This window comes from Seriola aureovittata, chromosome 15 (genome assembly GCF_021018895.1).
Source record: "Seriola aureovittata isolate HTS-2021-v1 ecotype China chromosome 15, ASM2101889v1, whole genome shotgun sequence".
NCBI lineage: Eukaryota > Metazoa > Chordata > Actinopteri > Carangiformes > Carangidae > Seriola > Seriola aureovittata.
In genome coordinates this window covers 22,811,817-22,834,415 of record NC_079378.1, presented here as the reverse complement: position 1 = coordinate 22,834,415, position 22,599 = coordinate 22,811,817, and the positions used below count along the sequence as shown (strand labels likewise).

The 22,599-nt window shown below is 44.0% G+C and overlaps 1 protein-coding gene across 3 annotated transcripts in view; it reads right to left on the bottom strand.

The window, feature by feature from the left end:
* The window catches only part of zzef1 (zinc finger, ZZ-type with EF hand domain 1), a 31,161-nt gene that overhangs the window by 5,658 nt on the left and 2,904 nt on the right, over positions 1 to 22,599 (bottom strand). The window contains exons 6-52 of one of the 3 annotated variants that reach the window (XM_056396547.1): positions 22,255 to 22,465; positions 21,833 to 21,949; positions 21,054 to 21,232; positions 20,720 to 20,818; positions 20,530 to 20,621; positions 20,289 to 20,434; positions 19,863 to 19,968; positions 19,088 to 19,306; positions 17,952 to 18,043; positions 17,611 to 17,831; positions 17,317 to 17,450; positions 17,157 to 17,227; positions 16,950 to 17,064; positions 16,602 to 16,767; positions 16,252 to 16,373; positions 16,041 to 16,163; positions 15,070 to 15,239; positions 14,874 to 14,955; positions 14,579 to 14,780; positions 14,262 to 14,395; positions 13,914 to 14,154; positions 13,704 to 13,783; positions 13,512 to 13,602; positions 12,934 to 13,405; positions 12,679 to 12,843; positions 12,260 to 12,379; positions 11,960 to 12,121; positions 11,648 to 11,780; positions 10,779 to 10,917; positions 10,480 to 10,645; positions 10,117 to 10,379; positions 9,479 to 9,651; positions 7,761 to 7,947; positions 7,482 to 7,642; positions 6,420 to 6,700; positions 5,653 to 5,827; positions 5,433 to 5,565; positions 5,114 to 5,340; positions 4,638 to 4,946; positions 4,453 to 4,553; positions 4,157 to 4,292; positions 3,581 to 3,940; positions 3,308 to 3,451; positions 2,909 to 3,077; positions 2,685 to 2,783; positions 2,390 to 2,555; positions 1,182 to 1,332 (exon numbers count right to left, since the gene is read on the bottom strand). In XM_056396547.1, the coding sequence (XP_056252522.1) occupies positions 1,182 to 1,332; positions 2,390 to 2,555; positions 2,685 to 2,783; positions 2,909 to 3,077; positions 3,308 to 3,451; positions 3,581 to 3,940; positions 4,157 to 4,292; positions 4,453 to 4,553; positions 4,638 to 4,946; positions 5,114 to 5,340; positions 5,433 to 5,565; positions 5,653 to 5,827; positions 6,420 to 6,700; positions 7,482 to 7,642; positions 7,761 to 7,947; positions 9,479 to 9,651; positions 10,117 to 10,379; positions 10,480 to 10,645; positions 10,779 to 10,917; positions 11,648 to 11,780; positions 11,960 to 12,121; positions 12,260 to 12,379; positions 12,679 to 12,843; positions 12,934 to 13,405; positions 13,512 to 13,602; positions 13,704 to 13,783; positions 13,914 to 14,154; positions 14,262 to 14,395; positions 14,579 to 14,780; positions 14,874 to 14,955; positions 15,070 to 15,239; positions 16,041 to 16,163; positions 16,252 to 16,373; positions 16,602 to 16,767; positions 16,950 to 17,064; positions 17,157 to 17,227; positions 17,317 to 17,450; positions 17,611 to 17,831; positions 17,952 to 18,043; positions 19,088 to 19,306; positions 19,863 to 19,968; positions 20,289 to 20,434; positions 20,530 to 20,621; positions 20,720 to 20,818; positions 21,054 to 21,232; positions 21,833 to 21,949; positions 22,255 to 22,465 (7,805 nt within the window). Of the gene's footprint in view, positions 1 to 1,181; positions 1,333 to 2,389; positions 2,556 to 2,684; positions 2,784 to 2,908; positions 3,078 to 3,307; positions 3,452 to 3,580; positions 3,941 to 4,156; positions 4,293 to 4,452; positions 4,554 to 4,605; positions 4,947 to 5,113; positions 5,341 to 5,432; positions 5,566 to 5,652; positions 5,828 to 6,419; positions 6,701 to 7,481; positions 7,643 to 7,760; positions 7,948 to 9,478; positions 9,652 to 10,116; positions 10,380 to 10,479; positions 10,646 to 10,778; positions 10,918 to 11,647; positions 11,781 to 11,959; positions 12,122 to 12,259; positions 12,380 to 12,678; positions 12,844 to 12,933; positions 13,406 to 13,511; positions 13,603 to 13,703; positions 13,784 to 13,913; positions 14,155 to 14,261; positions 14,396 to 14,578; positions 14,781 to 14,873; positions 14,956 to 15,069; positions 15,240 to 16,040; positions 16,164 to 16,251; positions 16,374 to 16,601; positions 16,768 to 16,949; positions 17,065 to 17,156; positions 17,228 to 17,316; positions 17,451 to 17,610; positions 17,832 to 17,951; positions 18,044 to 19,087; positions 19,307 to 19,862; positions 19,969 to 20,288; positions 20,435 to 20,529; positions 20,622 to 20,719; positions 20,819 to 21,053; positions 21,233 to 21,832; positions 21,950 to 22,254; positions 22,466 to 22,599 lie in introns of all 3 variants that reach the window. The other 2 variants (XM_056396548.1, XM_056396549.1) reach the window with 2 other exon arrangements.

The following is a 22,599-nucleotide window of genomic DNA, read 5'->3' as shown; positions in this document are numbered from 1 at the left end:
ATCCTGAACCTTGGGCAACACCAACCACCACTCACTGTGACAGCTGCCACAAGAGGTAGCAGGTGTGAGAATTTTTCAAACCAATCTTACTTATTTCATTATTCTATCTGGAGAATGCTGGCACAACCTAAATGGCAGAAGTGAATGAGTTACCTTATCGTCTTTGAAATAGCCTCTGTGTGTTCCTCGTACAAAACACTACAAAAATAAAATCATCCACGTATCTCTCATTTAGCTCTGCTAAGACCTTCATCTCAGACTATTTCAAAGTGAGGAGCTGGGGGCTATTAACCACTGCAGCACAGGCTGCGGAGTACTCCTACTGCCCCCTGGTGTTTGTTGACATGAGCTGCACCACCTGAGCATCTGATTCTCCCTGTCATGCAACAACGTTCAGTGGGTGCAGATGGGAGCACAGAATCCATCGTGAATGACAAGCCAGCTGATGTAATTTTATTGTCAGACGAGCTGCCTCAGGCCTCCCGGCCAGACCTGAAGAGAACAGGAAAGATAGAGCTTTTCTGAGACTGTCTGATTCAATTGCATCCACAGATGGGAAACTCCTGGCTGACGACGTGCTCATAATCCTTGAGACTTCTCTTAATTAATAATTCAAGACAACTGAGAGAGAGGGAGAGAGAGAGAGAAAGAGAGAGAGAGAGAGGGAGAGAGAGCCCATACACATTGCAAAATGGATAGCATCTCTTCCTCTCCCATGCAGTCTGCAGGGAGCCAGTGTGGCACTGGTGCTGTCTGGCAGATGGCAGGGCTGGGCTTTGGCCTTGAGCCCAGCACAGAACAGGTGGGTTGAAGAAAAACATGCTCATTTCACAGAGAGACAGATATAGACAGAGAGAAGGGGGAAAGATAGAGGTAAAGAATAAACTGTTGTGTATTTTTTTTACTCTCATCATTTCATTCAAGTCTGTTATCAAACCAAAAGGTATGAACATGGACAGGTATTACATATTCAGTCATTGAATCCCTTTGATATTTCACCTTCAAAGTCAACAATGTCATCACAGGAAAAACAACCAACACAACAAAACAAATACTTAAAGTGCAGCCAAACCTCAAGCTTTAACAGCAATACCTGCACAGTATCCTGGCCTGAATATGTGCATGTATATATATATATATATATATATGTGTGTGCGTGTGTGTGTGTGTGCATCACTCACAATGGCACGGGCCTCTGCGATGAAGAAGAGTTCGGTGAGGGCTCTGTGAAGAGGCAGCAGCACGGTGACACCGGTGGGGTCCTGGCTCAGGCTGTTTTCCATGGACATAAAGAGCTGCCACAGAGGTCGCAGCAGCGTCAGCTCACAGGCTCTGCAGTGCAAACAAATCAATAGTTAGACGGGACAAACACATGAACACGGGCAGAACAGGATAATAAAGAGTTTCTGATTCTGAGAAAAGCAAAGTGAAAAATGAAACCTTCATTTGCCATACATTAATCTTGCAACATCCGATCAGCCATTAAGAGTGGCTAATGGAACTAATCACTATGCTATTTATCCTTTTTGTGAAGTATAATAAACACATTTACAGTATTTACACACATTTACAGTGATCCGAGATGCTCTCTGCACTTTTGTATTCAGAAATACTTCCTGGTGGACAGTTAAAGATCCCACCCAGACACGTTTTAAGACATAAAATACTATAATAAAATACGAAACTACTGGACACTTGTATGTCACTGTAAAGTCCATTCTGAGCGTTTGTGTGCTGGAGGTTTTAAATTTCCTCATCACACCAACGTAAGCTGCATGAACGGCTTCCAAACCAACAATCCTGCTCTTATGTTCACATCTCAAACTCAAACTTAAGCTGAGCCCAGGAAAACGTCAACAGATGAATGTGAAGACAGTCTCCGAGTGTCAAACTCTGAACAGCTCAAACAGTGAAGTTACAATAAGTAAAAATCAAAATGATGTTGATGATGCGTTTGCTGTCTGTGTGAGCGCAACCTTCTCATAAGTGGTGTCACGTTGTTATTGTGATCAGACAGTTGGACGAGTCGTTGTGCACGCATGCAAATTCTTAGACACACCCTTCACCTCATTTCCGTGGTGACTACCATGACCATGGAACTACATGAGGGATTTATGAGGGCTTTCATGCAAACCCTGTGTGGAGGTGCAATACTGGACGCCTAGGGAAAACACACTGCTGAGGTCAATAAGTGTGCTGGGTCCTCTTAGCCAAATTAGCATTATTTAGGTCGGGTAAGTAAGAACGTTTGTGTATTTTACTTTATTTTTCTTCTTCAATTTAAGGCAACAGTTTCAAATGAATCTCACCGGCGACAGAAAAAGTACAAGAAGCATCAGAAAGAATTAGAAGGACAGAACTAGAAGTGTACAAGTGAGGCTGGGCTTACGTCTGGGATTGACACTGCAGGAGGCGGAGCAACAAGTGAATGGCTTTGAGTCGCTGGTTTCCAGTCTGGCGACAGGCCACGCCCACCTGCCATTCCCATATGTCAGCCAGCGGCAGGTGACTGAGCACTTGGTCATCAGCTAACATTTGCTTCAGTATCTCGAACCCTAGAGACAAGCAAAAGTGCAGGATGACAACCTGACGCACCTGAGGATTCATTTCGAGGTTAATCAGCAGAGTCACTGAAGCAGCTTTGCACAGATGTAAAAGTGTGTATCTGCTCTAATGTCAAGTACCTGTCTGGAATCGTCCTCTGTGGCCTCCTGTGACGGTGAACTTGTAGCCCCACTCTGTGTTGCTCATGTCCGACATAAATCTGTAGTACAGGGTATCACCTGAGAGAAACCCACACAGCAGGCACATTGGTTTCAACATAATAGTTAAACTATCTCAAATGCACACACACATGGACGCGCTTAGAGCAGAAAGGAAATAGATTATTTTTTGAAAATTTCCTCACCAGGGATTTCAAAATCAGACCATTTCTGAGGAGAGCCACTGAAATTGTGGACATCCTGGAGGAAATCACTGCTGCTGGACATCATGAGCTCATCACAGCCTTCTTCTGTGTAGCAGCGGGCGTCAAATTTCACTGAAAGGTAGATAGCGCCCGGGATGTGCACCTTGTCCTGCACAGAGAAAAGAAGCAATACGGTTATAAAACTAACTGAAGAAAGGACACAGGAGCTCAGAGTACAGAAACAGAATAGTTCAGCTTAATTTTATTAGTCTGAGCAACAGACATTCTGCAGCCAGCTCTATGACTGACTGTGAGAAGAGAGTATTATAAATGAGAGGCCATTAAAATTCATGAAAACTTCAGTTATGACTGCTGATGACAAAAATGTAATTTACCCACCTCAAAGTTGGTGTTGTTGTCATATGGGTGTTTGGACTCTCTGACCTGCACGGCCATACCTGGCTCTTCCATGAACTGGCAGGCAGTGAGAGACAGACTACACAGCATACTCTGGCTGCAACCCTTCAGCACCCTCTGGAGAATCTGATCATTAACAGAATTTCCCGATCACATTAATCCACAAAACACCTCTAATGTGTTATATGTGCACCTCTGCACGCAAGACAAACTTTCATTTACCAAAGGGAACAGACGCTCCTCTCTTTTGCCTACCTTCTCCCAGAGCGGCCGCTCCTCCAGCTGCATTAACATGTCCAGGATGTAGGCCATGTGTGAGGCACCGTTCAGTTCCAGCGCCTCCTCGCTCAAAGCAGCCTCTGCAGGCCAGTCAGCCAGCAGCGAGGCCAGCACGTGGCGGGCGTACAGTGTCGCGATGGCCTGGTTGACCTTCACCAGATACTGGCGAACCGCCCGATTGCTGCGCACATCCAGTTCCTTGTGCAAAAGAGCTGAGCTTTTGGTGCGCCTCTGTTTGGCGTAGCTGAGCTGTAAGTCGCTCTCTGAATTGGTGATGAGCTTCTGGGCCACGACGTTGATCTCCTCTGTGGCCTTCTCACAGTGACTGGGTTTAGACTGTGGGAAGAGGGCAATGATGTGGACATAAGAAAAGTGACATGAAAAACAGCACCTACAAACTTTCTCTCACTGAATCATATCTCTTCTTATCAGTTAGTAATATTAGTAATGTTCCCAACGGCCTTTACTAAACAACGAGTAAAGCAATGACTGAAAATCTCTGTGTAATTTTGTCAGTTATTCATAGTGTCTTTAAAAAAAAAAAAAACTCACCACACAGGACACCACAATCATATCAGTGTCCACGGCCTTGGTGTTCCTCTCCTCAGAGCGAGGCCTCCTGATGGGCTGCCACTTCTGAGCCAGCGTACGGATTGTCTCATCTGTTTTTATCTCCTCTCCATCAAATCTGAAAGTTACACAAAGGCATAAAATGGAGGCAGGTTTTGATTGCAAAATAAAACCTTAAATTAAAATCATATTATATATATATATATATATATATGGAAGATACAGTGTATTAAAAAGAAGTTTAGAAAGAATTTCTCTATAGGGAAGCCGATGCTGACCTCTTCTGCACCTCCAGGAAGAAAGAGTCTGTTCTCTTCATCTGCAGCTCATACATAGCCCGCAGGATGGGCAGAGGGGCGTTTAAGGCATCGTGGGTGATCTGTGGTGAAAAAAGACTTTTTTCGATTATTACACTATCATATTATATTTACCTGAATATATTATGACTGGAATCCCTCGTCACCTGGAAGCAAATCTTTGTTTCCTCATCGAGACCCTCTAAGGGGTCGGGCCTGTTGACGTCAGTGTCGTCAGCGCAGCAGCTGGAGTGGTCCGAGTCGTGCTCCTTGTCCTGCTCTCTTTGGTCTCGCTCGGGGTCCTGGGCCATGGAGTGGATCTCCCTCTTAGAGGAGTAGAGCATGATGGAGAGGATCTCTAGATCTCGCAGCAGCCACAGCTTGCTGAAGCCTGTCCCCTTGCTGCACTTCCTCACCAGCAGCTGGGTCAGTCCTGACTGCTGGATGGCTTCCTGAGCTTGTTCCACCCCGTGCTTCTAGATAAGAAGACAACGCGGGATGAGAAAACTACTTCTGCAATCATTTTATATCGTCCACACCGGTTGATTCACATGTCAGTTCCAGATATCAACGCAAACGTGTCCGATTTTGGAGTGGGGATGAAATACATTAGTGCTGCACTATTGCAGGCTGGGGCAGGTACCTTGAGTGTGTTGTAGAGGCCTTTAAGGGCCAAGGACAGGACCCAGGACGCCTCCACAGCATCAGGAGAGCCATTGTCCTGGGTGGTCTGCAGCAGGTGGCTGATGATAGAGGTGAAATTGCTCAGGTAGCGGCTGAGCAGCGTCTTTGAGGATCCCTGGCTCTCTGACTGCCCTGGGGGGCTGGTGGTAGTGGAATCCTGAGACTGTATGAGTTGGTAGTCCTTCACTGTGAGAGAAGGAAAAGCACACACACGGTTAATGCCAAGTTTTATTTCTGAACACTAGCAATGTGGTTAGTAGAGCTACTACTGCACTCACCTGTTTTCCTCTTGCGTGTCTTCACGTCCACCACTGCAGCATGGTTCTTTTCTGTGAAGTGTTTGAGCAAGATCATGTTGTGCTGCTCATTGGCGTTGTCGATAAACACCGTCTGGGTGCCCACGCACAGCACCTGACAGACACACACAGGAGTCACAACTGGGTTAAAACAGACAGGAAACAGTGGACAACTCTGTGCGGCAGTATGTATTCTACCTACCTCAGGGAAGCCCACCAGCACCAGCAGGGTGAAGAGGTTGGTGCGCTTGAGAGTTTGTGGCAGCTGCTGAATGCAGTGGTCAGTGAAGGCAGCGATGACTGCGCTCCACTCAGGACAAGCATTCAGACTGTGTAAAATATCTGCAACCGTGCACGCCCAATCCAGACCGATACGACTGCACAAGAAAGGAAGAGACTTCTCACATCTGCACAAACATCTCGGAAAACACCTTCCTGGCAAATAAGATCTACAATGTGTGGTAAAAAGAGATTGGTGCCAGTTCTACATCTGTAAATATATTAATTCTTACAATATGGTGTTAATAGAGATAATATGTAATGATGAAAATGAAACAAACACTGGCTCACCAGAGGAAAGTTTAACATTTTAATTATATCAAATATTATACATATTATTTAAGACGGAGCACATGCAGCCTAAGATCAAATTGTTAACTTTTATTTGTGTGATTGTACAAAGTAAAAACGTAATAGTTGTTTCCACAATGTTGCCGATGATAAAAACAAACTATGTGGACCCACTTCATAAATTAAAAACAGGTTTGAACATGTAAGTAATTCTATTTTCATTTTTTCAGTCAAGTAGGAAAATATCTCAGACTGCTGCTCAGATCTGGCTAAAAACCATGTAGCTGCAAACAAGTGCAGACCTGCCCTCGCAGTATTAATAACTGCAGCCGTGCCTTCAAGAAAATGTAATATAAAAAAAAAAAAATCCCTGATATCATCAGGTTTCCTTTGTTTTACCTGTCCAAACAGACGGCTCCTAGGCTGAAAAGCAGCTGAGTGGTCCTCCAACCCTCTGTGTCGGAAGTGGCTGCCTCTCCTTGTGTCAGCAGCTCATATTTATCAGCCAGGGCTTCTGTGACGGCAGCGTCGGCCTCCATCGGAGGGATTCGGAGAAGCAGCTGACCCAGTAGTCCCAGGGTGAGGTGGTAGGTCTCGTTGAGAGAACCAGCGTTGGAAATGACTGCCCTGAAAAGCTGGGGCAGGATGGAGCTCAGACTGGGCAGAGACAGAGTGCAGCCCTGAGGAGACAAACACCACGGTGTAAATGATATTTGCAGATACATTTTTAAAAAGTCTATATTGGTGCAATTTTGTCAATATTGAACATTTCATGAACAAAGGTGTATGTTGGGCACAAAATAATCCAGTGTTTTAACTTTAAGTGTTAGTAGATTTTGGTGTATTTATTTAATCCATATTTATAATAATTCCCTAAAGTCAGACCTTAAAGGAATAGTGTGACACTTTGGGAAATACGGTTTCTTGCTGGGAGTTATATGAGAAGATCAATGCCACTCTCATATTTTGTTCATTAAATATGAAGCTACAGCCAGCAGCTGGATAGGTTTTATGGAGGGTTAAGTGCAGGACTATTTCTTGGACAGGAGCACTGACTTCCTGGAGTCTCTGCTGGTTGACCCTTGGCCACCCCAAGATAAGACTCTAGGAAAGCCAGTGTGTCCAGCCAAGAAAAAATATGGCAAATAACCCCCTCATAAAACTAACAAACAAACTTTTGTTTTAGCACTTTGATTTTTGTACAGATTAACAAATAGAGGTGCTGGTAGGCAGATTTTGTTACCTGTTGACAGAACCTGGCTTTTTCTGTTTTCCACTGTTTACAGTCTTGATGCTAAGCTAACTGGCTGCTAGCTAGCTTCATATTCAACATACGAATTTCAGCCATGTTTACCTTCTCTCTCAGCATAAAAGCAAATAAGCATATTTCCTAAGATGTCAAACTATTTCTTCAGTGTCACTCTACGTAGAGTTTCAACCATAAAAACTGGTTTGACATACTGGTTTGGCTGGCGGCATCATGGCTGCTAATAGTCCCAGGATCCTCTCTCTGGAGCACTCTGAAAACACATGCTCCTGCAGGGGGACCTGAGGCAACCTCTCATCTGTCTCCTTAACAACGTCCGACGGGGAGTTGACTGTCCCTGGTCCAGATTCTGAAGCTGAGATAAAAAATAATGAGGGATTAAAAAATATAAGGTTAACCCAGTCAGCTAAGGGACAGTAACCACTGGAGGACAGAATCCGTCCGGTAATCGGATTAGTTATCTCAGTACTTACGTCGAACCACAGGAGAGAGGGGGTCCTCACTGGACACAGACGGTGTCTGGCTGAGACTTGGAGAATCCAGGGTGTCTTGAGTGACCAGCTTCTTTTTCTCTCCTTCTCCAATACTCGGAGGGGACAACACCTCTGCAGGAGGAGACCCCACCTCCTTTGCCTTCTTCTCCTTACCTGATGGTTTTCTCTGTAAGTGAGAACATAATGACAATTCAGTAGTGGCAGTCCAATAGTGTGAACTCCTGTTAAAATACTATTGACTATCTTTCCTACATTAAAGACTTAATACAGTTGTATAAAGTTGATCAAGTTTAGGCTCCCTGGGCAAATGACATATTTTGTTGTTTTTTGAAGTGAAAAGAAGTAAATACAAACCCTGCAGCAAACACACTTTAAAATGTGTTGTTCCTTTCTTCATGAAGTAAGAAACTGAAAACCCCCCAGTAATTTTGGCCTCAGAAAAGGTTTGGGCACTCTTCCACTTGTAATACACTCTTTAATTGACTCATTAGGACTTGTAAAGCAGGTTTAAGAATTGTCATTAGGGACTCTTCAAAAGTTGTGGTAACCTTGGGCTCCTGTAAGCAACGGACTGAGGATCTAAACATTAAGCTAACTGATGCTTACAGCAGGAGAGGCAATAAAATGATAACAAAACACTTCCACTGAAATTTCCACTGTCAGAAGTTTTGTTAAGAGACAGCAGTTAAGGGGAACTGTGCAAGTCAAGACAAGATCTGGAAGACCGAGAAAACAGTAAGATAAAACTGCGCGTCTGCAGGGCAGAAAGGCAAAACAAAACCTCCACATGACTGCACAAACAGCACAGGGTGTACATGGAAGAGTCACGAGAAGGAAACAAAACCTGCGAACTCATCACAACAAAGCACTTTGCACAGATAAAGGGAAGAATGGATTCCACAAAATATGAGAAAAGGTCCTGCAGTCAGTCAAGAAACTAAAAGTGAACAGAGACCGGCTTCTGCAACAAGACAATAATCCAAAGCAGACCTCCTAATCCAACATGAACCACTGAATCTATAGGAAGAACCCTCACAGTCCCGCTGAGTTCAACATCACTGAAACTCTGCGGGTAGATCTTTAACATGCTGTGTGTGAAAGACAGAACCTGAATCCCAGAACCTGAAGTGATCTGCAGGACGAGTGGCTGAAAGTTCCTAAATAAAGACCAGAATGAGTCTTAGCTGCTACAAACACCATCTGCAAGCTGTGAGATTCCCCAAAGGGTGGGGTTACTAAGTACTGACTAAATAGGATGTCCATACTTTTTGAACATGCTGGTGATGAATTATTGATGAACGTTTATTTTTCTAACTTCATGAAATAAATAGTTACGGGCGTTAACATTTGAATGCATTTGAATGTCTGTTTGCTGCAGGGGTCTTATTTACTTCTTCTTCTTCTTCAAGAATCAACAAAGTGTGACATTCGCCCAGGGACGCACAAATGCATACAACTGTAAGTACATGGCTATGTCTCTAAGTGGGTTTGTACATCAGATAAAACACATATTTTTCGTTGAATGTAATATTCTGACCTTGTGATCTACACTTACACACCTCTCTTCCACTGAACTCATTCATAGATGTGTATGGTACAAATATCTGCTCTATTTGTTGCTGTTTGTTGTTATCCTCGCCCCATACAAAGATCAAACAGTCTCCATATCATTTCTTAACATGACTCCTGTTCCTCACCTTGTCCCTGGGAGATGACGGGGAGCAGATCGCTGCGGTGCTGCCGGGGAGAGAGGAGGTGTCAGTGGCTGTACTGAGCTCCTGAGAAGACTCTGGAGAGACTGGACACAGCTCACTATCAGAAGCCGACTCATTGGAGGACAGCAGAGCGAGCAAAGCTGAGGAACGCAGACCTACACGTTGAATGGCATAGAAGGGTTTGCCACAAAAGGATAAAAACATAAAGAAAAATACAGGTTTAAAGAATCTGAATGTGGCAAATGGATTAACAATGAGACACCCCGATTCAACAACTCCAGTTTGAAAAAACTGAATTCTTGTGAAACTATGTGAAAATGGATGGATACAAGAAAGAAGAAAAGATCAAAATCACTCTTGTCACTGGTGTAAGGTTTCCAGGTGACCGGTAGAAGTCACTGCTCCCAGCTAGGACAGTCCACCCATATTATTGCTTTATTTTTTACATTTTGTTTAAAGCCATTTTAATTTTGTTAAACCGACAGTCTGCTTCGTCTAGCTTCATATTTTAGCATAGAGACATTAGGGTGGATTCTTCTCATCAAGCTCTTGGCAAGAAAGCAAATAAGCATGTTTCCCAAAATGTTGAATTTGAAAACAAAATTCTGGTTTGGATTTACCTTTTCCAGTCTGCCCCTTGAGCAAGCAATCGGTGATGAGTTGGGAGCAGCGAGTCTGCAGGCCTAAGGCCTGGCTCAAGGTGTTGCTGTCCAGCGACTCTCCCTCCATCTGCTTCTCACTGCTCAGTTCTGATGTGTACAGCGCCAAGGCGGCAAACAGCAGCCAGGAGTAGTTGTGGATGTAGGGCTGGATCAAGCGGTGACGGTCACTGATTCGTATGGTCACCATGGGGTACACCGTGATCCGATGGGTGGGCAGATGGCTGGAGATGGGAATTTAAAATAAATAATTGAGTTTACAACTGTGAGGTAAATCCCTGCAAAAAAATAACTGTGTTTCAACAGCATGAGATTAAACTTCACCTGTCGGGATATTTCTTAGCATTGTAGCAACCAAAGCACAGGTCGAAGTCTTCACACACGTTGCAGTTGATCCTGCTGCCGACAATGAGCCCTTGGCAGTGGTCGCAGGCGTACTCCATGTTCACCATCTCATGGTCATCCTCATGGCCTTCAGGCTTGGCTCCACCTAGTTAGAAACACACACATCCACAGTTAGCTTTTTATCAAACTTATGATGATTGCAGTTACTGTGTTTGTCTAAACCCTAACAGATACTCCTGTGTGACTGTATGAGTAGCGAAGTGGCGTGTGTGACTCACTGAGGAAGCACGTCTTGCAAAGGTCCATGTCCATGCACTGCAGACATCGGTAGCGGTGCCAAGGTGCCATCCTCTCGCAGCCGTCGCAGGAGATGACAACATTGAGCAGGTCACAGTAGCGTGCAATGAACATGTGCATCTGTGGATAGGACCAGGTAAATTTTTTACACAGCATTATGATAAACCTTTCCTCCGCATGCTGAGAAAACCTTTACACAGATCCTAGCTCAATATTTTCTTAGCTACAGCTTGCTGAACTTCCATCACACAAACAGAATTAAAGTCAGAGGGTTTTTGGATTTTGAATTGGGTCTTATAATGACAGGAAATAGATATTACAGTATCTCCCTCAGTCTTAACCATTACTGTGTGTACGTGTGTGGGTTTGTCTTGTTAAACAGACAGACGATACATTTTAACACTTGTAAGATGGTGAACATTATACCAGCTAAACATCAGCATATTAGCGTTGTCATCATGAGCATGTTAGCATGTTAATACTAGCATTGTACCTCAAAGAATCGCCGTGCCTAAGGTACACCCTCACAGAGCCACTACCATGGCTGTATACTCGTTAGCCTTGTTATGAACTTGATGACAGATGTTAAGACGTATCCGTAGATATTACCACACCTGTTTTTAAATGGCATGTTAGGTTGCAGGTTGTCTTTAAATGCATTACCTGCAGGACTACATCTGCTCTATTACTGAGATGCACAGGGAAGGAAACAGAGAGCAGAGAAGCACTTGGGACCAGTCAGGTTAAACAGTGAGAGCTATTTGTTTCCCTGCACAGCTCTGACAAAAAAACAAATGTCCTTGTTTGCTAATGCACTTTTATGCCTTTTATGCACTGTGATATACGGCACCTTTCTCCTGTCCTCCATGGAGTCCTCCTCGTCGATTTTGTCATACCACTTCTCAAACATCCCGTCCATACACTCATCCATCCACTCCTGGTTCTTCTTGTAGTCTGCGATTTCATCTTCCTCTGTCCATTGACTGAAGATGAATTCAAACCACAGACTGAATCAATCATCTCTGCAATCTAAGTGACTGGGAAAATATTTAGCATCTCGTAAACAATGTAAAAACCTGTATAATAGCAATATTATCAATAGGAGAAAAAAATAATAATTTCCACAGTGCTGTGGCTTATCTTCTGGTGGCTCTGATATTACCTGATGGCGATGTCATGAACACTGATGTTCTCCTGGGACATGCTGAGCAGCAGGTCAGGAAGCTTGATATTCAGGAAGAGAGGGAGGTCGTGTACCTCCCAGCTCATGTCTAGAAGGTGCAACAAGCAGGTCTGCACGCACGACAGGGCCGGTAGCAGGGCTCTGGAGAGCAGTGATGAGGGTCGGGTTACAACACTGCACACACACTTGGAATTATACTGATCACTGCTGCAAGGGCTTTTTAATTTCTGTGCATCTAGTTAAGAGTGAACGTGCTGGGTCGCAAGGATAAGAGCTTACTTCTCGGTGAGGCTGCTGAAGCCGTGCACTGCCTCCACAAGCATGAGCACCAAGTGATGGTAGGAACGCCTCACCTCCCCTCCAAGCTTCTGCCCGCTGTCTGACAACTGAGAGAAATAACTGAAAAAGACAAAGAAAATCTTGAGTGAAATATGACTGCACAGTTGTATAGAATTGTACAGTTGTACATACATTTGGCAGCTCTAACATTGTCTTCAATATTGAAGGTCAATCTAGTATCACTATGATCCCACTCTCTTTTAGCATCTCAGAGACCAGTTTATACTGGTATTTCAGAATTCTACACTTTGGGACAACATTGTTCAAAATCCCAAATATTGAATACTGAAGTATTACCATACACAATGTAAAAGTGGCTGTAATTGCACTTGAGCTGAAAAGATTTTATACAGATGTACCTGGTGAAGTCTTTCTGGCATGCCAGCAGCTCCTGTAGGAACAGGATGCAGGGGGCTTGGAAGAGGTGTGGCTTTCCCAGGGAATGCAAACACTGCTGAACCATCTCCAGGACCTTGCACACGCTCAGAGCCTGGGCTTTGTTTAGGGACAGGCTCTGCAGAATGCTACAGGAAGAAGAGTCTGATTACTTACCTCTGTATGGTACAAATTACACAAAACTAAAAATGTAAAATAGAAGACCGGAGGTCAGTAACCTTGCTGTTGTTAGAGCCTGGTCCCTTATAAAGTTTAGGATGTGTTTGAGTATCGGGTAGCGATCCTTGACAGAGGGGGTCATGCGTGGCTCTTCTATAGATCGACAGGACAGAAGTCGCAGGCGTGCTCGACTGAATGGGGGTTTACGGGGGAAGGCAGAGGGTGAGGCGGGCTCCCCTGGCTGGGATGAGAGGCTCTCTGTGGAGCCTCTGTGGCCTCGCCTGCTGGGACCACAAGAAGATGAGTTTTGGGCTTGAGCACCGGGGGACTTGCTCTGTCCTGCCTCCTCAGCCCCTGCAGCCTGAGGCCCCGGAGAGGGGCTGGCCTGGAAGTCCCCTTCTGAGATGGAACTTGAACGGAGGAGTAGAGCACTGCTGCCCTCTGCAGCTTTGAGAGAGTCATTGTCCTGGGATGTTACTCCGCAAGGGGCAAATCTGAACAGCAAGAGGCTCTTCTCGATACACATCTCAGCTAGAGAGACACAACATAACAGAAGTCAGCAAAAAATAATAATCAGGATATAACAGAGACGGTGAAAGAAGGTGGGATTTGGCTTTACATTTCCTGGAGTCCTCACCTAATGTCTCCATAGTAACCTCATCAGGAACGCCTTCTTTCTCGTCTGGAACATTCATTTTGCCAACAAGGTATCTCTGCTTCATCTCCAGCTGACAGGAAGAAAAACATCATCAGCGTAATAGTCCAGTAACATGACCATATTTGAATTCAGCAGCAGATAATCCGCAGAGATCCGAGTCCTGTCACTCACCATCCACGTTCTGATGCTGTCTGCCAGCGAGTACACCTGCACAAACTCTTCACTGAGACAGGATTTGCAGTCCTGATTAACTACTCATTTGAAGACAAGACAGAAGGGAGAAAAATCAACCGAGTGAGTCAACCGAGTTCATCGAACATGCGCAATTACCATGTGAAGAACAGCTTTTGCTCTGTGACCACTGATTATAGGCAACATTACCGTAGGTCTTCAGGGCATGGCTGAGGGCTGGTGTGTGGTACACCATGGCTGCCCAGATAGCATTCACAGCTTGGTCTGCCTTTGACCCGGCGGCTATCTCGTTCCTCATTGTCTGCTTTCTGCAGGACTGCATGAGTTTCCTCATCAGCTCTGTTCTACTGTCTGTCAGCTCCTGTGAGGGGTTCCAACGGGCAAAGTCCTCCAGGAAGCTCATTAACTCATCGAGAGACCATGTATTCGCCTACCACACAGAGAAACAACATGGCAGTGGAGCAACATTTATGCATTTATGCAATGCAATAATGTCATTATTGGAAAGGTAACTGGATTATGCAGACTTGCTCATACCTGGTCTGTGGGTGTTTTAGTCTGATTTGTCTCCCTTGTTTCACAGAGCCCGTGTCGCAGGATGGGTTTCCATAAAGGAGATGACTGAATATGGGACATTTTCCCAGATGAAAGCTCCTTTACTGTGCGTGTCTCTGAAACAGACAGCAACCCCACAAAACTCAGCTCTTCAATCTGTCATTGAGGGTCTAAAAAGTGCTTGAGTAAAATATAATTCTGAAGTGATCTGAAATGAATAAATGCTAAAAAATGTTTAACAATATCCTGATTTCGCAGGATCTGCTCCCGTGAGCCTTGTTGCAGGAAAACAGTTTTACCATGAGGGGATTTCAGTGCCAGAGTTCTAGATGCAAGACGACCCATCAGACGAGCCACCAGCAGCTGCAAGTCCGACATCCAAGAAATGGTGATATCTGGCAGACCCAGGGCCGTCACAGTGAACTTGTAACCCCACTCGTTATTGCTGCTATCCGAATGGAAGAGGAACTGGAGCTGAGGGCCAGCGTCAAATGTCACTTTCTGAAGGAGCAAAGAGAAACAACAGGTAGGTGTAAAGAAAATTAAGCAACATGAGTGTTTCATGTGATAATTCAGTGGTTTTCATTGTCCTACCTTTGGCCACTTCTCTGTTCCAACTTTCATATCATAGCGGACCTTGCCACCTCTCGAATCTGTGAATTCTAGGTAGTCGTATCTGTGAATAAAAGAGTATAGGGTAGGGTAGGGTACAGTATAGGATAGGTAAGTAAAATCCTCACTGGGGATAAAAAAAAAAAATAAATACATTTGAATATTTTACATTGTTCACCTCTTCTCTGTCTCACAGCGTTCGTCAAACTCCACCTCAAAGGAGGTAGCACCAGGACAGGCAAAGATGCTGGTCTCGTGGCGGCTGTTCTCGTAGTTGTGAGGGGACTCCATGTTCCAGGTCCTCAGCACCACTGGCTGCTGGGGCTGGTGCCAGCTCTCCTGATCCACCTAACAGTGACGTGGTGTGCCGTCAATATTTGTTATTAGTGGTAGAAAGCAACTAAGTTCATTTTTACTCAAGTACTTTACTTAAAGTTGATGTACTTTACTGTGTTTGCGTGTTATGCTACTTTCCACTTCTACTCCACTACAGTTCAGAGGGACATATTGTACTTTTTAACGCGCTACATTTATCTGACAGCTACAGTTACATGTTACTTTGTGGATAAAGATTTTACATTCAAAACAAATGATGAGTTTATAAAATACAATGCGAATAGATTAACCTCCTCAGCACTGAGTGAAATATTTCAAATTAGGTAACCACCTCTACCGAAAAAAACAGTACAATGCTACTTAAACATTAATACATTAGTAATAATAATACCTAGAATATCCAATATCCTATTTACAGAGGAGTCTTAAAGTCTGAGACCATTTTACTATTCAAGTGAATGGAAAAGTGTTCTCAGACTGTTGGACCGCACTTATTATTATTGTTAGGTCATTTCTGCTACTTTTGATATTTTAAGTACAGCTTGCTAGTAATAACACCATTTACTTAAGTTTAAGTACATTTAATGCATGCTTTTATTTGTAATGGAGTACTGGTATATTGCAGTATTTTACTTAGTAAATGGATCTGAGTACTTCTACCACAGCTGGTTACAGTAGCACTGCTATACTTCACAACCCTCCAAGCCCTGAATACTGGTCTGCACTTTGACCTTTCCACTCATACTCAAACAGTGGGATGGGAAGGTGGTATAAAGTCAGGTGCATTCAGGTCAAAGGTCAGAGCAGACTGACCTTGGAGAAGATGTCTCCAGTGTCACTGGACAGGCTCTTGAGTAGCTCGACCAGAGAGGAGAAGCTCCTCAGCAGCACACTGTGAGGGATGTCCAAGGAGCACAGCTCCAGGAGGAATATCATCTGCCAGGACCAGAACACATGGTATTCACATTCATTCAGCACAGTCAACTCTAAAATTGTGCCAAACCAGGAGCTGTGAGTGTATTACCAGTTGCCTGAAGACTGTGGCTATGATGGAGCTGCCTAGTTTGTCAGTGATTTCAGCACTGGTGTATCTCTCCAGCAGGGAACCAAGGATGGTCTTGATGCTTCCCAAGAACTGATCCACATCTATTGAGAGAGCAAGAAATAAACCATTCTGCATTAGTTCTTCTCCATTGTACGATGAATGTTATCCAGCAAATTCAACTCAAATCTGATGGATCACACTTGACTGATCGTCATCAGGCTGTGTGCTCTTGCTGTTTACATACTGTCCAAATGTAAACACAGAATCTAACCCTGAAAAATAGGGAGCTGTAAGAACATCAGCAATGCAACACTGTCACTGTATCTCACATTTTAGTAGGATGTCTCTTGCCAGCTCCATAGCAACAGCTGTGGAAGCTCCTCCTTTGAGCTGCAGGTAGCACCAGGAGACCAGACTACCCTGCAGTGCCCAGAACAAGGACAGCAACACCGTCCTGCTGGCTCCACTACTCTCATTCACCATCATGACTTCACACTGAGAGATGGGAGACACGTCGAACAAGGAGCAACATTAGAAAAGCAGATAGAAACGTGGGATTTTACGTTGAGACATGAAGACGCAGAGAGGGCTGGTGGTAGATGGTAACCAACATGATGAAAAAGTTGAGACATTGTGTGTGTGTGTGTGTGTGTGTGTGTGTGTGACAGATGTCTCACCTCTCGCGTTGCGACCAGCAGAAGCGTCTCCATGACTGACAGTATGGGGCTGATGTCAAAGTCCGAGGGAGCTCCTTTAGGTGGGAGCAGGAGAAGGCCACTTGGATCCTGGTCACTGCGTAGAGGAACACAGCTGTTACTGATCCACTGTGATCCAGGTGTGGGTGTGAATTTGATGGTGTGTGTATTCATCTACAGTATGCTTACCTGAAGTAATTACAAAGTGATTCAAATGTCACCTTTACTGACTCTGGCTGATCCTCTTCTGTGATATTTTTCTGTAAAAAGGATATTATTATATCATCATCATCATTTTCTTATTACATTGGAGTTATTATTATCATTATTGTTGTTTTTAGAAACTCACCATCATGTGGAAGAGTTTGTCCCGTCTGACGTGTTTATCAGGGAAGAAAACAGCAGCTCCGTTAAGAATGGCCTTCACTGCTTCCTTGTGCAAAGCTTTTTCCACTAATGTTTCACCCTCTGGACCGTCCACAACTAAAACACAAACACAAAGAAAGATTATCATCACATAGATTTCCAGGAAATCAATCATGACAAGCTGCTACTGTCCACTGAGTCTCCAGAGAGACATTTAACCTTTTAAGCAAATATTTTTAACTACTCCCCAGTTGACTGAAAGCTGACAGGTTCTTACTGTGGCAGAGGTGAGTGTAGAGTTCCCACACAGCCCTAACAGAGTCATTCAGAGGCTCTCCGCCGCTGGACGTGGACGCACACGCCGCCGCTGTGGCTCCCTCGTCTGGCCCTCTGCTCTCTTCTGGGCCCTGGGACTCCAGTGGGTTGGGCAGCATGGGGAAACAGTTCTGCATCAACTGGAGCAGCAGAACTCTGCTCTTCAGCACCTCCTCTCCCTCACTGAGACAAAGACATACGCTCGATTACAGATGAGCCCTTAATATGTGTTCTGGGCCTGATTACTCCAGATAGTAATTACTGCTGCGATGATAATAATGCACACGCAGTATTATCACTCACATCTCCCTGAGTTTACTGTAGAAGTTCCAGAAGAGGCTGAGGCTGAGACCACCGAAGTCCAGGAGGTACTTCTGCTTGAAGTGAGAGGCGTCCTACAGAAACAGGAAGACAACTGTGTGACAGTGTTCAACAATAAGACAGGAAACATTCACCAGCACAGGAGTTCAGCAATACTGCAAAGGAGATTAAAAAAAAAAAAAAAAAAACATGGGACTGGAGAGTTTCTTGAAACATGTGTTAGTGCAAAAAGACGGTGGTCTTTGGTGGGTGGGAATGAACAGGTCTAGAAAAACCAAGGCACTCGCCTTTAGAAAAAGGTTTAAAATGCCTTTAGTGAGCTGGCAAGTTTTATGAAGTAGAACATGATTAAAAACAAACATTCACTTTGACGCGTTCAGCCTTCCATCAACGGGTGTAAACATTCAGCAATCAGAGTCAACCGGTCTAAATCAGTGTTCACTTGGTCAATCCCTTTCTAATACATTCTTGGGGTCAGCAGGGGGCAGCCTCTCCAGATATAGGATATATACAATTAAGGAAAGATGAGGACATATATACAAAAAACATATCTACATCTTCACTTATAAAACATAGCATGAAGGTATATATACACACACACATATCTCACTTTAACAGTGAATAACAGGAAATGAATTAATCTAGATAAGTGAGCAGATCATGACTCATCACTAATAAACTGATGAATATAGTGAAAGCAAAACAAACATGTACAGCTGCAGGTGGGCTAGTTCTTAAACGTATTAATCAAATGTACTACTTTGGTACGACACAAGACGATAGACAAGATAACGAGCACAGTCTCCATCTCAGGCTGTTGGTAAGTTAGGTGACGATTCTCATAGATCTCCATTTTACTTGCTGCTGTTGTTTGATGTGAGTGTGTGTAAAGAGGGAGGAGGAAATAATGCTGGAAGATATTTCCCACTGGTCTTGTGCTGTGTGGTGCCGTGAAGCACAAATATAACATGGCGGCACACAGTATATCATGTAGTGTAACTACAGCTGCAGAATTGTGGCATTTACTCGTAATCATACAAACCTACTTTACTACTAATATTACTGATATTTAAATGTTGTATATCCCGTTCTACCTTCAAGCAGTGATCGGTAGTTACCATGTCTCGTGTAAGCTGCTGAATGAAGAATAGAGTCTTGTTAAGAAGACAAAGGCCAGTGACAGCATCGCGGTCGACCCTCTCTCCCTCTGGACTCAGGTCATCCAGGTCTCCCAGCCTCTCTGCCCCGGGGCACAGGTAGCCACTGAAGGTGATGGACTGCACACCAAGGCGCTCAGCAGAGTCCTGCCTGGCGCAGAGGAATTTCACCATCAGGAACTGCGAAGACAAGGAAACAGGAGGTTTCTACTGGACAAGGATTCCTTAAGAACTGTTCCCAAATGCATGCTTTCATTTCCTAAAGGAATTAAATAATTTCCTAAGCAAACATTACTCAAACAGTAGGAAATAGTATAAATAGTAGTAGTAGTATTATGAGCTGTGAATCAATACGCATTTAATGATCTTGTGAGTATTTGGCATGACCTGTGTTGTGGGACTGACTCAAGACAAACTGCAGTGCTCATGCTTATTGTAATGATGTAACATGCCACGCTGTGCAGCTGTGTGGCTCACTGATAAGATTTACTGTGTCATGTTTTGGATACACAGATAATATCTGCTGGTAGAATCAGTTCATTGGTGGTTTTTGTTTTTTTCATGGGTTTCGTTAATGTAAAGAAAATGATTAAATATCATCTTATCAATCTTATCTTTTAACGCACAACTGCTTGAGGGGTCGGATACAAAACACAAATGTTAAATAATGAGGTTCAAATGATTAAAGAGGACTAAGTAAAATGGTATCTTAGTTTTCACTGGATGCAGCATGTACCTTTGCAACTCGACACTGCTGCAGCTTGATCTCCACGTCGTTCCAGTCCTCCTCCAGCTCAAACCAGCCAATCGGCTCGTCCTCAGTTTGCGCTGGAATCCTCACACTGCAGGTCAGGTGACAGAGTGGTGTGTCAGCCATTCACATAAACCACTAAGGCAGACCCCCACACTGCTGAGGGGTATTATCCGAAACACAGGGAAACTACTGTCTACTGCAATCTTATTATACTGGAGGGTTCACTGAAGAGCTACAGCAAAACATATTTAGCCACATGAACTCTTCAGAACTCCTTTGCTAACCATAGTTGTTTCTCTTATTAAAGGTTTGTCAACATGTAAATTTACAAAAGATATTTGGATGATAAACACAAAAGCACAATAACCTAAAATATAAGGAATAAAACAGTTACTGATGGATCCTTACTTGTCTTGTACAAACTCTTTGTAGTCCTTGTAGTCCCATGTGTCGTACTTCTTGAACCTCTTGAAATGTTTCTCTGCATCAAAAGGGTCTTCTTCTTTGTAAGCAAACACCAAGCCGCATTTCGCTCCAATGGCTCCTTTTCGTACCTTATCAAACAGATCAGAGAGCAAAGGTTGTGTACAGTAATCCTCTGTGGCTGTCAAAGTTATCACAGACTCTACGAAATCACAGGGAGCCTCACTTTGATTTTCATCTGAGTGACCTGGAAGTTGCTCTGGTCCTCTGTCGACAAGATCACACTGGCTTTCTTCCTGCCACTCTCCGTGAGAAAACCTGAGGAGGGACAGACATTCAGTCGTACTTGGGGGGGGGGGGGGCATGTTCATACTGTACTTAAACTAAAGACGAATTGTGATTGATCTCAGCTGTACCGTCTCCAGTGGAAGATTCTGTGAGCATGTTCTCTGGTCCTGATTTCTCCTCTTTACTCTTTACGTCACAGGCCTGTAGGTGCAGCTGGAGGGGCTTCCCTGCAACATCAATCATTACAACAGTTTATTTTCTGTGACAACATTGTTAATCACTTGATCACTCTCCATACTGGTTCTAATTTCAGTCTTATATTGCGAGGCTACAATCACCACACTGAAGTGCGGCTTTGTAACAGAATTAGCAGTTTACTAATGCATCAGCACTTTCTCTCCTGGGTCTATGGTTTCAAATGTCCTCATGTGAGTGAGAGTAAAGGAGGGTTGGTCACGTTACCATTGCGATAGAGTAGTCGCAGCCTAACGGAGGCCATGGACACGATGAGGGAGGAGGCCTTGTACGCTGTCTCTAAATGATCGCTGATGCAGGACAGGGCCTGGAGCACTTTGGCGACGCTGCCTCTGGCCAGAGCGAAGGCCAGGAGCGTCAGTTCTGCATCAGGACTCACACAGCAGCTACGTAGGAGCAAAGAAACAAACATAAGTTATCTTTGGGCGGCATTAGGACTTATTAAATAATAATTTTGAAGTATTTTGGCCAGCTAAGTATATATTAATTTATTTATTTCCATCAATATCCATCAAATAAATCCATAACTGACTCCTGTGTCTAACTTTAGGGGAGAAATGTGGACTCAAAGGTCTGACACCACCAGCTGACTCTGGGGGCCATATTAAATACAGTATATCTGCAAAATGATGGCTGCATTTGTTCCAAATAATGTTTAAACAAACTACAGTATATCCACAGCAACAATTTGGATGTTTTTAACGACCTAAAGCTTAAGCTCTCATAAGAAAAATGTTTGTTATGTTGATTGAAAACTTGAATTTGAAAACTGACTGGTGAGATAATTTCTGTCGTGTTGTTGCTGCTGTTGTTGTTGACAAAGACCCTGAACACCGACAGAAGGATTTATAGTACATTAAATGGAATGCTAAGAATGTGTCATCGCCCCACACGATCAATACTTTGATTTGAGTCTGATTCCATTGCGATGATGTCAGCATTATGAGCCCAGTGTGGCAGTGATGGGTGAGTGTGCAGGTCATTACTCTGCTATCCTGAGCAGAAATCCATCCACCTCCTCCAGGATGTTCAGGGAGAAGAACTTGGGGAACTCTGTGGATGACGGCGTGAGGGACAACGGCGGCATGTGCCGTAAGGCTTTTCTAGGAGGAGAACACACACACACACACACACACACACACACACACACACACACACACACACACACACACACACACACACACACACACACACACACACACACACACACACACACACACACACACACACAACACACACACACACACACACACACACACACACACACACACAAAAAAAATTAATAAAAAAACACTGACTGGACATATCACTACACTTGATTCATACAATAAGAACTGAAACATTATATTAATCACTTACAAAGATTGTTGCACTCTTGCAAACATGCAAAAGGATGAGTAGTACTTACTGTGTGCTGTGAAGGACAGTCTGAGCCAGCGCAGGGTTAGTCTCCATGGAGGCAGTGACCAAAGAGGTGAGGAGAGACAGGTACCAGATGGCTGAAGCATCCGAAACAGACACCTCTTTACTCTTGGTAATCTGATAGCCAAGAGTCTTCAAGCCATGAATCCGTGTGTCACATCCGTCGCTCAGGCACCGCTTAATGTTGATTTGGATGTCTGGGGTTTGGTGAGGAGATAATGCGGTTAGCAGACTGATGGAATATAATGTTCAAAGGCGCCACAGTCAGTTGCTTCATCCTCTTGAGAAGGGTATAAAATAGATGTTGACGAAGGGAGTCAGGAATAAAACC